General features: G+C 42.3%; 1 protein-coding gene across 1 annotated transcript in view; it reads left to right on the forward strand.

Annotated features, from left to right (window-relative positions):
* The window catches only part of acaca (acetyl-CoA carboxylase alpha), a 97,973-nt gene that overhangs the window by 20,613 nt on the left and 62,436 nt on the right, over window positions 1-14,924 (forward strand). Inside the window, exons 14-26 of the mRNA XM_080014421.1 lie at window positions 1,339-1,489; window positions 2,378-2,481; window positions 2,569-2,796; window positions 3,354-3,504; window positions 4,034-4,168; window positions 6,040-6,186; window positions 6,444-6,632; window positions 7,915-8,015; window positions 8,466-8,554; window positions 9,150-9,274; window positions 10,036-10,149; window positions 10,249-10,362; window positions 10,458-10,547. Coding sequence (XP_079870547.1) covers window positions 1,339-1,489; window positions 2,378-2,481; window positions 2,569-2,796; window positions 3,354-3,504; window positions 4,034-4,168; window positions 6,040-6,186; window positions 6,444-6,632; window positions 7,915-8,015; window positions 8,466-8,554; window positions 9,150-9,274; window positions 10,036-10,149; window positions 10,249-10,362; window positions 10,458-10,547 — 1,738 coding nt within the window. The remainder of the gene's footprint in view (window positions 1-1,338; window positions 1,490-2,377; window positions 2,482-2,568; window positions 2,797-3,353; window positions 3,505-4,033; window positions 4,169-6,039; window positions 6,187-6,443; window positions 6,633-7,914; window positions 8,016-8,465; window positions 8,555-9,149; window positions 9,275-10,035; window positions 10,150-10,248; window positions 10,363-10,457; window positions 10,548-14,924) is intronic.

The following is a 14,924-nucleotide window of genomic DNA, read 5'->3' on the forward strand; positions in this document are numbered from 1 at the left end:
CCTTTCTAGAAGGAAAATTTGATTTTTCCAGATTTGTGTTCCTTTGTTTGTTTGTTTTTTTTATCTCAACGTATTTTGAAAGTCGAGTTTGATTTATAAATAGTAGATAAATGTTTAACCATCGAGTTAATATTCCCGTTAGATTACATAGAGAAACGCAGTTCACTTACCGAGACGTGCGAAATCATATCACAGACCTTAATCTGACCAGTGCAAAAGATCCAAGTCAGTGTAAGCAGCTCATTCTGGACTACATCTTCCGTGATGATAGTCAGGTCTCCGACAGCGACGCGGAGAACCACAGCGCTGCTGAATCTGATATTATCCTGGACTTGTAGAACATTTCAAACAGCGGATTTTAACCTAAATGTGACAATGAAACAGAATATTTTCAAGAACCTGCCGGAGGAGACCGACGATAGGTCTGTTGTTGTTACAAAGGAAGAAGTTGATGATGCGATGAAATCCTTTGAGGTTGGTGATGCAGATTATGAACAAGTAGCAATGGACAAAATTCTCAAGTTTACCTGCAAATGCGACCAGGGGTGGAAAAGAAAATGACAGGCTTGACCAGGAATCATGTACAAAGAAACTGACCTGATTTTATCCATAGATCACACAACATGATAGCAGCCTTAACAAAGTAGGAAACAGACATGTTTGTCATGGGACAGCTATTTTGTAACTATTTAAGTATATTAAATAACTCCCAGGAACTTTGAAGACATTTGGCATACACACATTTATATATTAAATGACACACCAAGGTTAATATACAGAGACTCATATTATTGATAGACTCTACATTTTGTTGTCTTGTCTGCACTTTTAAACTCCTAAATAATTCCACTTTTATAAAACATATAGTTTATTCTTGCTGTTAAATAAAAGCCCTTTTAAAAACAAAACATGTGTCCCGTTCAACATTCCCTCAAAACTCAAAAACAATGCAGAAATTGCCCCATTTAGCAGGGTGTCAAGTGACTATGTAACAGGTAGCCATGTGGCTACTTGGCTATGGCTTTAACAAGTCATAGCTTTAAATATATTTGCTTGATTTGCACAAGTGACACCTTGTTTTGAAGCTCTGATTCTTCACTTTCATATGACGTGGAAAAAAAACAAAAGTCAAAAGCCACCAAATGACCCTAAAGGCTGCGGTGGGTCATAGATGGGAATTAGGTGGGTTTCCATCAGTTGGGTTGAAACAAATGGTCTACTTGAATTTTCATGTTCTAATATCCAATGTCAAGGAGTTGTATGTGTAGTATTACACTACTATAGACTAAAATGAACAAAAAAAGGCAACAATCTGCTCTTTTGCTTCTGTCTGCATAGCAACTTGGTGGTGGCTCTGAAGGAGCTGTCGATCAGAGGAGACTTCCGGACCACGGTGGAGTACCTCATAAAGCTGCTGGAGACACAGAGCTTTCAACACAACAGCATCGACACCGGCTGGCTGGACCGGCTCATCTCCGAGAAGATGCAGGTACGATACAAGTTCCGGCTCTGGTGTTTCTTAGCATAGTTTAGAACTGTGATGCTCCAGTGAGCATCCATTCCACCCCACTTCACTCCGGGAATGAATCAACCATTTAAATTCACTAATGCAGTGCCCTTTCAAAATATGCCTGTTCATGAAATTCATGGCAACTTGCGGTGGGGAAAAAAACGTGGAAATACACTTTCTTAAGGGAAAAACACATTGTCACACTTGGATAAACCAACTGTTCGCTTGTTTATTCAAAGTTTATTAATATTATACACGTGTCGCGTGTCCAAATTGCCAGATTCCAACCCTGCATGTCCTTGGGGGCCCAGCAATATACGCACCAAGGGTGAAGTAGATTGGATGAACAGTTGCCGAGAATACCAAAGGCCAGACAGACAGTTCCACAATGGAAGACGAAACTGAAAGTTATTCATACACCGGGGAAAGACACTCTTTGTGACTCGCAGAGCCCTGAAGCCCCACCGGTTCCCAATAGAATGGCCCAGTGAGTGTCCCAGTTAGGATTGTTTTTGTTGTTTTTGTTTTGTTCACTAAGGAAATTGAGGAAAATAAAATCCATCTAAAATAGAAACACAATGTTTTTATTGAGATGAACGGGACACGCAATTGTTCCCTCTCCAATGTCTTCATTACGCATGGAGGGGGAGACAGGGGTGCAAATTGTGCCCGATCGCTCCCTCAGAGGACCCACAGTGAAGGAGCAGTTTCAGAGCGCTGGAGGGTTTATATTTCAATCAGCAGCTCAGGCATGGTACCGAAAGGAGTCACCAAAATCTGCGTTGCTATTCAGTAGATACCAATCGTATAGGAAGCGGCGCAGAGAGAGAGCAAATGTATGAGAAACACTGAAATGAGTGTGTGCAGGCGGAGCGTCCAGACACCATGCTGGGCATCGTAAGTGGCGCTCTTCATGTGGCCGACGTCAATCTGAGGAATAGCGTTTCCAACTTTTTGCATTCTTTGGAAAGGTATGAATTTAGCATTTAATCTTTTAACAATTTCATTTTTAGTATTTACATTTTTTTTTAACCCAGCCCTACTAATCGTCTTTCCAGGGGCCAGGTGCTGCCAGCGCACACGCTACTCAACACGGTGGACGTGGAGCTGATCTACGAGGGCACCAAGTACGCGCTGGCGGTGACGCGCCAGTCACCCAACTCCTATGTGGTGATCATGAACAGCTCGTCAGCCGAGGTGGACGTGCACCGGCTCAGCGACGGTGGCCTGCTGCTCTCCTACGACGGCAGCAGCTACACCACCTACATGAAGGAGGAGGTGGACAGGTCGGTTGGGTGTCCCGTGTGGTGTCCTGATTTGTTTGCCCGTGACAAATTCTCACCATTTTTTTTAAAACTGTTTTATCAGTTTGTCGATTGGCAGTATTAGCTATGGGGTAAACTGTTGTTTGTGTGTTTGTGTGTTTGTTTGTTTGTTTGTTTGTTTTGGGGTATATTTTTATTTAAATCTTCATTTCAACTGACAAAATCAACAGGAAACAAAAACACAGAGACAAAGACATTGACTATCAGTGTGTCCATTCATATACAAACATAAAATACATATATTCATTGGTAGATCTGTATGTGTGTGCACATTCACATAAGTTACACAAAAAAGTAAATATTTTCATTGAGAATTCCTCCTGTTACAATTACATATATGGTGGACTCTTAACATGAAAAATAAGTTAATCTATCAATAGACACCCTTCTGTCACCGCTCATTATAAATCATTATACATAATTTATAGAGCATAGATTTAATTAAAAAGCACTGGGCCTTCTTCTAACACTCAGTAACAGCCCTCTTTTTTTTCCCCTCTATCTTTGTGTCTTGCCAGGTATCGCATCACAATCGGCAACAAGACGTGTGTTTTTGAGAAGGAGAACGATCCCTCGCTTCTGCGCTCCCCGTCTGCTGGAAAACTAATCCAGTACACCGTGGAGGACGGGGGTCATCTGTTCTCTGGCCAGTGCTACGCAGAGATTGAGGTGTGTGTGTGTGTGTGTGTGTGTGTGTGTGTGTGTGTGTGTGTGTGTGTGTGTGTGTGTGTGTGTGTGTGTGTGTGTGTGTGTGTGTGTGTGTGTGTGTGTGTGTGTGTGTGTGTGTGTTCGTTCTGACCAGGTGCTTGAGGTGCATGAATTTAGTCCTCGGAAATGTAAGTACTTGAATACTTAAAATCCTTGGGAAAAACGTGATCATAGAAAACCTGTGATATTCCCCCTGGTTTTGTTACTCAAATCTAACAATTTCTAGTATCGCTTTTATAACATATTATACCATGAGACCATGAGATTAAGATTATATCATATTTTAATTGATAAAGATTGCATTGAAAATGATATGCGTGAAGTCCTTGAAAATTAAAAATTAGTGCTTAAAAAAGGAGATGAAAATCCTTGAATTTCATTTTCTAACGCCAGAATAAACCCTGGTGTGTGATATGTGTTGCATGTGGAACAAGGGGGGGATTCATTAATTTCAGTCACACATTTTCGTGACCACTAAACTGTCTTATAGGTGATGAAGATGGTGATGACTCTGACCACAGTGGAGTCTGGTTGCATTCACTACGTGAAGCGAGCTGGCGCTGCTCTGGAGCCTGGCTGTGTCATCGCAAAACTGCAACTGGATGACCCAAGCAGAGTGCAGCAGGTACTTCTGGCCGGGGATACTTCTATAATCCTTACAAAGTAGTTCTGGTGCAACTGTCTGATTTGCTATTCTAAATGTCAAACTTTTTCAAAACATGGGTAACATTCGCACAACATACAGTATGTGACCCACCAGATTTAGGGTTAGGGTTTTCAAAAGCCAGTTTAGGGGTTTCCCTATCATTTGAAAGTGGAGAATCAGAGCTCCCAAACAAGGTGTCACTTGTGCAAATCAAGCAAATATTTTCAAAGCTATGACTTGTTAGTGACAACGGTGTGGCAAACTGTGATTCTGAGATAATCACCTCCAAGGTTTCACTTTCACCAGGTTCATTCATTTAGCTCCCAGAATGCAAATGGGGTTGGCGAACAAACAAAGCCTCATGGCTACCTAACATACTGCTGAATGGGCCAATCACTAACAGCTAAAAAAAACAACTTGTTTTGTTTTAAAAAAATATTTTATTTAACAATAAGAATATACATCTTTTATAACAGTTATAAAAGTTTATTTTGGAGTTTAAAAGTACGGACAACAGAACAAAATGTAGAGTCTATCAATAATATGAGTCTCAGAAAATCTGAAATCTGAAAATCTGTCACCAACCTCAACGAACTTCATCACGTCATCAACTTCTTCCATTGTAACGATAACGAAAACATTCGAATATGAAAATATTCAGTTTCATAGTCACATTAAGTTTGAAATCCGCTGTTTGAAATGTTCTCCAAGTCTGGAGTAAGTACAGATTCAGTGTCGCTGTCGGAGAACTGACTATCATCGCTGAAAACCTCAACAAACTTCATCACGTCATCAACTTCTTCCATTGTAACGATAACGAAAATATTCGAATATGAAAATATTCAGTTTCATAGTCACATTAAGTTTGAAATCCGCTGTTTGAAATGTTCTCCAAGTCTGGAGTAAGTACAGATTCAGTGTCGCTGTCGGAGAACTGACTATCATCGCTGAAAATGAAGTCCAGTACGCCCTGCTAACACTGACTTGGATCTATCGCAATGGTCAGATTAAGGTCCGAAATATGATTCAAAGCTTCCGCCACCCGCTTTGCGGAATCCATAATGATACAGAGAAGAACGTTTTCACAGACAAGTGAGACTGAAACACCCTCATGCTGCGCTTAGCAACTTTACAGAAGTGACATAGGTGCGTGACGCAAAGGGATTTTCTTCTTCGCCGATTCATTAACAGGGGCTCCGTGTGTGTAAGAGTAGCACAATTTAAAGATTGAATTCTATCAAAACGGTTTCACGTTGTGACTTAACATGACATGGAATATGGATGAATGATCATCACCTGGACGCTCACTTTAAAGGAAACGATCGATCAGCGTTATTCAGCACTGTTCTGCATCCCGGTAAGTGAACTGCATTTCCCCATGTAATCTAATGGGAATATTTAACTCCACGGTTTAACATTTTTCTACTATTTATAAATCAAACTCGGTTTTAAAAATACGTTGAGCGATTTAAAAAAATAAATAAATACAAAGGAAAATGAATTTGGAAAAAATCAAATTTTCCTTCAAGAAAGGTTTTTTTCAATTTATTTGGCTGCTCCTGGCCATTATTGAATTGCGCGAGATGGCGAGTTTTGCTGTGGTGGGACACATATAGTAACTTTCTCTAGACAATGTTATCATTTCGGTTTACCTACATGGAAAATGTGACTGCTCCTAAGAATGGGACGTAGCTGAAGTGTGTAGGGAACTAACATCTGTGCCAAAACTGAACGGGAGAGAAGAATTTCCGGCCCTGGCGGCGTCTATTAAAATAGGATAATGTGCACAAGGCCCGACAATACAACCAGATTTGGGCGAGTCAACAATCTGGTGTGTTTGTGTCCCCCAGGCTGAGCTCCATACCGGGGCCCTTCCCGTCATCCAGGCCGTGGCCCTGCGAGGGGAGAAGCTGCACAGAGTCTTCCACAGCATGCTGGATCACCTGGTCCACATCATGAACGGATACTGCCTGCCGGAGCCTTTCTTCAGCGGCAAAGTGAGCCCCAAAATACTACAAATAATACATGCATACTCAAGTTCTTTTGGAAATTGTCTTTTTGTGTATTTTACCCAGATTCTGACGGTAAGGTGAACAACCACCTCATGCTTGTGTCCAGTACCAAGATATTCAGGGGTTGCATGCTAACTGTCAGCTCAGTGGATGGCTGCAGAGGGGTTTGGGAAATTAGGGAAATCCACCTTTCAGCATCTCAAAAGCTGAGAGTCCACTAATATTTGGTGTCTTTTTCCCAGCTGAAGGAGTGGGTGGAGCGGCTGATGAAGACCCTGCGGGACCCCTCACTGCCCCTGCTTGAGCTCCAGGACATCATGACCAGCGTGTCAGGGCGGATCCCACCAGCCGTGGAGAAGGCCATCAAGAAGGAGATGGCCCAGTATGCCAGCAACATCACCTCCGTCCTCTGCCAGTTCCCCAGTCAGCAGGTACACACATACAAACTGTCCATAAATGGTTGGATGTCTGACCCCTGGGCCACACCCGAAGCGACACGTTAGTGTCATCAAAGAAGCATGCTGCAAGGCTCCTAAACTCCTTGCATTATCCACATTTAAAATGTATTTAGTGAAAATATTGAATTACGATGCCTGGTATGCATCAACCTCATATATAAAGTTGCTGATGTCCTTAACATGGATGACTGAGTTAAATTAACTAACTAATACATTTTCCCCCACAACAAATTTAATCTCACTTATGTGAAGAAAATATTATCATTCCAGCAGGAAAACAAATATCATAGGAATAGACTGGAATTTTGATTTTACGTCATTGGGAAGTAGTTTAATAAACTTCATTAGTCTGGTATACTGAACCTGTCAGCAATATGGAAGCAGGACTGTCTCCTTGCTCCTTGCAATGTGTGGGCTGTGGTCAAACCAACTTTTCAAGCAATAGATGTTTGTGGTAGTGAAAGCTGTCAATTTATTCATAAGGCATTATTAAGCTATTAATGTTTTATGAAATGTATGAAATTTCTTCATTTAATAAACGAACCACAAATAGCTGATAAAGAATAATCAGTCTTTATTCAATCTTTATTCCAGAAACAGCTCAATAAATACACATATATATACTGTGGAAATCTCCTGCATCCTCCTAGGATTAATGGGACGAACCCACCACAGCTGCCGTCCCTGGCTTCTCCCTTGGACTCACGGAGAAAGGGCACCACCTTCCTCCTGTTAATAGCCACAATGTATTTAAAGATCAGCGATAAAACACATTGTATTTAAGCCAGAAACTGGTGTGAAATATAAAAAACGCTAAACTCACCAACTAATCCAACTGCGTTAATAAACAAACAGACTCCAAATGCGAATGTAATGAAAAGTAAATGGTGGAAGACGAACGCAAAGATTCACTTACCCATTGAAAGTTGAAAAATTTCACAATTTCAAGTTTAAAGTCTCAAGATTGCTGCTCACGCCAGTGAGCGTGTCGTAGACAGAATTAAGTTGTACCTGAAAGGAATTGACAAATCGTCAAATCACGCAACATTTTCGCGTTGATGGTGGCCCAGGGGTAATGGAGAATTACATAAGATACTGTATATCGCACCCAAGCAGGTGTGCTCTATTTACAAAATCCCCAAAAGGACTAATAATTAAGGCATAATCTTACAGCAACAGGCCAATGTTTCCATGCTGCAGTTAGAATTAAATGGTTGCCTTGAAATATCCAGTTTTTTTGTGTTGTTTTTTACAGATTGCCAACATCCTGGACAGCCATGCTGCTACTCTGAACAGAAAATCCGAGAGGGAGGTCTTCTTCATGAACACGCAGAGCATCGTCCAGCTGGTCCAGAAGTTAGTATGTCTGAAGATGAATTTGAAAAAAATAAAAACAAACACACAACCAAAATCTCATTCTTTTGAATTCTGTAACCAAAACGGATAGAACCCACAGACCTGTAGTTTAGTTATTTTAAGTTCCGATATGTACTAGAGCTGAAGTTGATGCGGAACAAAACATAAGAGAGAACAGAAAAGGCCATTTTCAATTTGCATTTCAAAAGTTTCAGGGTTAACAGATAAAAAAAAACAATATATATTATACTTTAATTTTAAGGACCTCTATGGCCTTAATTGTATTGAAGACATACTGTATGTATCATGATTTTAGGGGAAACCTATCCCTAATGTGTACATATTACATGTGTACAGACTTTTTTTCTATCAACATTCCTGTCTCATAATAACTCTTCTCTTGTTTGGTTCATTTAAAAAAAAATTTGAAACTGTTGTTGTCTGCGGCAGGTACCGCAGTGGCATCCGCGGTCACATGAAGGCCGTGGTGATGGACCTGCTCCGGCAGTACCTCAAAGTGGAGATCCAGTTTCAGAACGGTGAAGAATGACTGAGCTGAATGTAGTGGCATAATCCATGTTTTCCATGCTTCTGTGTGTCAAAAATCACCCAATATTTCTTTAATGTACATGTCTGACGTGTTTGCTATGGCTCTAAAATGTTTGGATTGGGGATGTTTTCGGATAACAGAGTTAGGCCTGCTATCAGGCTGATGCCAGTACTGGTACGTCACAGAATATTAAACGGTTTATGTTATTGAGTTATCTTACTTTTTTTGTCTTGGTTTATTTTTTAGGTTTAGTATTTACATTTTTTATTTTAATATTTTTTTTGCTGCTGATGCCTTGACTTAATCTCCCCAAATGTTCAATATATAACTCTTACCGCTGAGAAATGTTCAATTTTCTCACAATCACCACTAGAGGGCGCTGCTGTACAATCTCTAGGTGCCCTCAAGAGTCGTATTAATGCCACATGCACATGCTTTGGATGGTGGCCGGTGAAACGGGTTCTCTGTATTTAACTGTGTGTGTGTGTGTGTGTGTGTGTGTGTCTGTGTGTGTGTGTGTGTGTCTCTGTGTGTGTGTGTCTGTGTGTGTGTGTGTGTGTCTGTGTGTGTGTGTGTGTGTTCAGGACACTATGATAAGTGTGTGTTCGCCCTGCGGGAGGAGAACAAAGTTGACATGGCCAATGTGCTCAACTACATTTTCTCCCATGCCCAAGTCACTAAGAAGAACCTGCTGGTTACTATGCTGATAGTAGGTTTTTATTATTATTGTAATTTAGTATTTATTTTTTTTTCTGCATGGAATTGGCAGTTACACCTCAATTTAAGAAGCCTGTTTTCAATCTCTTAATTAATTGAAAGCTTATTAGATTGCATATTATCAGTCAAAAATGACCCGAATGATTATTTTTTTGCTTTATTTTTCAAACATACTGTGGCAGTTTTGCCTGCTACACGCCACTGAAGTGCCGTCAGGTACCTCCGACACACAATTTATTGAGGAGAGTGGACTAGGTGGAAGAAGCCCAGGAGCAGATGTACACGTCATGACAAGGGCTCCTCTCCTGAATGTGTGTGGGGATGGGGGTTTTACCTGTTGCTCATTAGACCAATCAATGAACAACAGGTATGCAGCCACTCTGATCCTGGGCCCCAATTACCTAGACCCAGGACAGGAGTGGTTGCTCAAACCACACCATTCCCACACCAAACATACATATTTCAATCATCTAAAGTTCCAGGAATTCCTTAATGAATGTTTTTTTGTATGATGAGAATCATTGTTCCTGAATTAGATAAATATGATTTCAAGAAAAGGGTCATTTTTGAAACAACATATACATTCTAGGAGAGTCAAGTTGCCCTGCATTCTAGGATTAACAAATTAAATAAAAACCTGTGTGTGTGTGTGTGTGTGTGTGTGTGTGTGTGTGTGTGTGTGTGTGTGTGTGTGTGTGTGTGTGTGTGTGTGTGTGTGTGTGTGTGTGTGTGTGTGTGTGTGTGTGTGTGTAGGACCAGCTGTGTGGTCGCGACCCCACCCTGACAGATGAGCTCATGGCCATCCTGATCGAACTCACCCAACTCAGCAAGACCACCAACGCCAAGGTGGCACTTCGCGCCCGGCAGGTCAGCTCCAAACATGAATAATAATGTTCTAAGTGGCATGATAAGAGGTAAGGTGTTACTGAAGAAATAACTACAAAAATGTTTTTCCTGTTAACCCAGGTGCTCATCGCCTCCCACCTGCCCTCGTATGAGCTTCGGCACAACCAGGTGGAGTCCATCTTCCTCTCGGCCATCGACATGTACGGACACCAGTTCTGCATCGAGAACCTGCAGGTAGGAACCGAGCGCAACCCTGTGCCAATGCTGCCAAAACGGAAGGTGAGCAAAATGTTAACGGTGGTGAATTGTTGTCGTCTTCCTCTCGTCAGAAACTCATCCTGTCAGAGACTTCCATCTTCGATGTCCTGCCCAACTTCTTCTACCACAGCAACCAGGTTGTGAGGATGGCCGCTCTGGAGGTGAGGAGGATGGGGTTGGTGGATGATTTTAAAGCATCTATCATCTATCTCATTTTATTTATATAGCAACTTTCATACAAGAAATGCAGCTCAGCTTGTGTTTCATATATAATAAAAAAGAGAGAGATAAGGGGAAAAGCTGTGTGTGGTTGTGTGTCTGTGTGTCTGTGTGTGTGTGTACAGTATAATCTAGCCACTGTGGTGCACAAGCCAGTGTTTCATCAGTTCCGGTCCCAAGCCAGGATGAATAGAGAGGTTTGCGTCAGGAAGGGCATCCAGCGTACAAACCATGCCAAACAAACATGCAGACAACAAATCTGATTTCCATACCGGAATAGCCGAAGCCCGGGTTAACAACGACTGTTGTGAATACGTATTTCAAGAAGAGGGAGGAACACAGGGTGACATACAAGAGTGGAAGAAAGTGCACACAGGTGGACTACATCTTATGCAGGAGGTACATTCTGAAAGAGATTAGTGACTGCAAAGTAGTGGTAGGTGAGTGTGTTGCTAGGCAGCATGGGATGGTGGTCTGTAGGATGACTCTGGAGGCCAAGAAGAAGAAGAGAGTGAAAGAAGAGCCAAAGATAAAATGGTGGAAGTTGAAAAAGGTGGAGTGTTGCATGCAATTTAGGGAAGAGGTAAGGTAGGCAATAGGTAGAATTGAATGGTTACCAGATGACTGGGAAACAACTGCAGAAGTGGTGAGGGAGACGGTCAAGAATGTACACGGTCTATCATGCAGGAAGAGGAAGGAAGGCAAGGACTTTTGGTGGTGGAATGATGAAGTACAGAAGAGCATAGAGCAGAAGAGGTTGGCAAAGAAGAAATGGGATGGTCAGAGAGATGAAGAAAGTAGACAGGAGTACAAGCTGATGCGGCGAATGCGAAGAGAGAAGTGGCAAAGGAAAAGGCATATGACGAGTTGTATGAGAGGTTGGACAGTAAGGATGAAGAAAAGGACTTGTAACAATTGGCAAGACAAAGGGACCAAGCTGGGTAGGATGTATAGCAGGTTAGGGTGATGAAGGATAATGATGGGAATGGGCTGACGAGTGAGGAGAGTGTTGAGAAGGTGGAAGGAGTACTTTGAGGAGTTGATTAATGAAGAAAGTGAGAGGGAGAGAAGAGTGGATAATGTGGGGATAGTGGATCAAGAAGTGCAGCAAATTAGCAAGGATGAGGTGAGAACAGCATAAGTTCTAAGCTCTTCAAGCAGAAGTTGAAGAGTGGAAAGGCAGTTGGTTCAGATGACATACCTTGGGAAGCATGGAAATGTTTAGGTGAGATGGCAGTGGCGTTCCTAATGAGACTGTTTAACACCATGCTGAAAGGGGAGAGGATGCCGGAGGAGTGGAGAAGAAGTGTACTGGTACCCATCTTCATGAATAAGGGAGACGTATAGAACTGTAGTAAATGTAGTAAGGGGAATCAAGTTGATCAGGCACAGCGTGAAGCTATGGGAAAGGGTAGTGGAGGATAGGTTAAGAGGAGAGGTGATGAGGTGAGGGGATCAGCGAGCAGCAATATCGTTTCAGGGTTCGGGTTTAGGGTTAGGCCAGGGAAGAGAACTACAGATGCAATGTTTGCTTTAAGAATGCTGATGGAAAAGTACAGGGAAGGCCTGCGTCTTTGTGGATTTAGAGAAAGCATACGATAGGGTGCTGAGGGAGGAAGTATTGTATTGCATGAGGAAGTCGGGGGTGGCAGAGAAATACGTACAAGTGGTACAGGATATGTATGATGGCAGTCAGACAGTATTAAGGTGTGCAGTAGGCGTGACGAAGGAATTCGAAGTGGAGGTGGGATTGCGTCAAGGACCAGCTCTGAGCCCTTTCTTGTTTGCAATGGTGATGGACAGGTCAACAGATTAAATCAGGCAGGAGTCTACGTGGACTATGATGTTCGCCGATGACATTGTGATCGGTGGCAAGAGTAAGGAGCAGGTTGAGGAGTGCCTTGAGAAGTGGAGGCATGCATTAGAGAGAAGAGGAATAAAAGTCAGCAGGAGTAAGACAGAAGACATGTGCCTGAATGGGGGTAGGCCGGTGAAAAGCTGAGGATACAAGGAGTGGAGGTGGAGAAGGCAGATGAGTTCAAGTACTTGGGGTTGACCATCCAAAGCAGCGGAGAGAGTGGGAGAGAGGTGAAGAAGAGAGTACAGGCAGAGTGTAGAAGAGTGATCTGTGACAGAAGGGTTCCAGCAAGAGTGAAGGGGAAGGTCTACAGGACGGTAGTGAGACCAGCTATGTTGTACGGTTTAGAGGCGGTGCCACTGACAAAAAGGCAGGTGGCTGAACTGGAGGTGGCAGAGTTGAGGATGTTGAGATTTTCATTGGGAGTGACAAGGTTGGACAGGATTAAGAATGAGTACATTAGAGGGACAGCTCAGATTGGACAGCTTGGTGGAAAAGTGAGAGGCGAGATTGAGATGGTTTGTACGTACGTACACGTGTGTAGGAGAGATGAGAGTTACATTGGGAGAAGGATGCTGACGATGGAGCTGCCAGGCAAGAGGAAAAGAGGAAGGCCAAAGAGAAGGTTTATGGATGTGGTGAGGGAGGAAATGCAGGCGGTTGGTGTAAGGGAGGAAGATGCGCAGAACAGAAGGTATTGGAGGCAGATGATCCGCTGTGGCGACCCCTAACGTTAACAACTGAATGAAGGTGTGTGTGTGTGTGTGTGTGTGTGTGTGTGTGTGTGTGTGTGTGTGTGTGTGTGTGTGTGTGTGTGTGTGTGTGTGTGTGTGTGTGTGTGTGTGTGTGTGTGTGTGTGTGTGTGTGTAATATGAGTCTCTGTGTGTGTGTGTGTAATATGAGTCTCTGAAAATCATTTTCAGTGTGTCATTTAATATATAATTGTGCCTTTGCCAAATATCTTCTTGGAGTTATGTTGGCTAACCCCACCCTACCCCAGCTTCACTCTGAGAGGCTGGTTGGGGCCTCTTTTCATTTTCTTTTCATTTGCAGGTTAACTTGAGAATGTTGTGCATTACTACTTGTTCATAATCTGCCAATCACCAACCTCAACGGACTTCATCACGTCATTAACTTTTTCCGTTGTAACAACAACAGGCGTATCGTTGTTCTCCTCCGGTGGTTCTTGAAAATATTCAGTTTCATCGTCACATTCAGGTTGAAATTCGCTGTTTGAAATGTTCTACAATTCCGGGATAATATCAGATTCAGCGTCGCTGTCGTTCTCAGCGTCGCTGTTGGAGAACCGACTATCATCGCGGAAAATTAAGTCCAGTACGCGCAGCTAACACTGAGTTGGATCTATCGATATGCGATATGATTTAGATCTTCCTCCCCCCGCTTCTTGTAATCTATAACAACATGGAGAGGAAAGTTTTCACAGACAAGTGAAACCGAAGGAGTCTCGTCTCTTTTACGGAAGTGACGTCAGCATTTTTTCTTCGATGCTATACGTTGCGACACACCCCCTCCACAATGATGTCTCCATTTGTGTGTAAAAGTAGTACGATTTAAAGGTTGAACTCTATCAAAAGGGTTTCACATTGTGACTTCACATCACATGGAATATGGATAAAGAACTTCACTTTGACGGTCGCTTTAATGCAGGGGTGCCCACAGTTTTTCGGCTTGCGAGCTACTTTTAAAATGGCCGGGTCAAAATGATCTACCTGCATTAAAAAATGCTAAATATATTTATTCATATACAGTGGAACCTCGCATTACAAGTTTAATTTGTTCCATGACCAAGCTCGTTTTACGATATGCTCGTTTTACAAATTAATTTTCCCCATTGAAATTAATCCCAAAAACCACCCAAAAATCATTTTTTATGGGTTTTAATACAGAATATGCATATCGTCGACGTGCTTCGGTCGTATGGACCTGGTCCACTACACGCGTTCCTTTCTCATGTTTATCAATGATTTCCTTCTTCAATTCTATCGTAATTAGCTTTTTCTTCCTCTCAGAACTGTTCTTTGCACTAACCTTAGGAGCCATGGGTTACACAACTAATTATTATAAATTAATAGCAAAAAACACACAAAACTAAAAGAAAAACACTGGGAAAACACAATAGGGATGCTTCCATAACGAGATATCCGCGTGAACTGAGCGAGCGGTGGCCATGCTTGTCGGGAGAGTGTGCGAGCCTAGCAGTCGCTGTATGAACCTCGCTCGTAATGTGGATTTCCACTCGTAAAACAAGACAAAAATTTGCAGAAAGAAGAAGAAGATACTGAGTATACTTTATATATACAATATATGTTGGTGTACCTTGCATCACTGCATGAACCTTTAAGGCACAATACAATAAAATACATTTATGGTCACTACCCTACTCTGATGACTTGCACTGAATTAAGTCGGCCAGGGTTGCATAGCCAGGACAGTAGCTGCA

Source organism: Zeus faber, assembly GCF_960531495.2.
Source record: "Zeus faber genome assembly, chromosome: 14".
Lineage (NCBI taxonomy): Eukaryota > Metazoa > Chordata > Actinopteri > Zeiformes > Zeidae > Zeus > Zeus faber.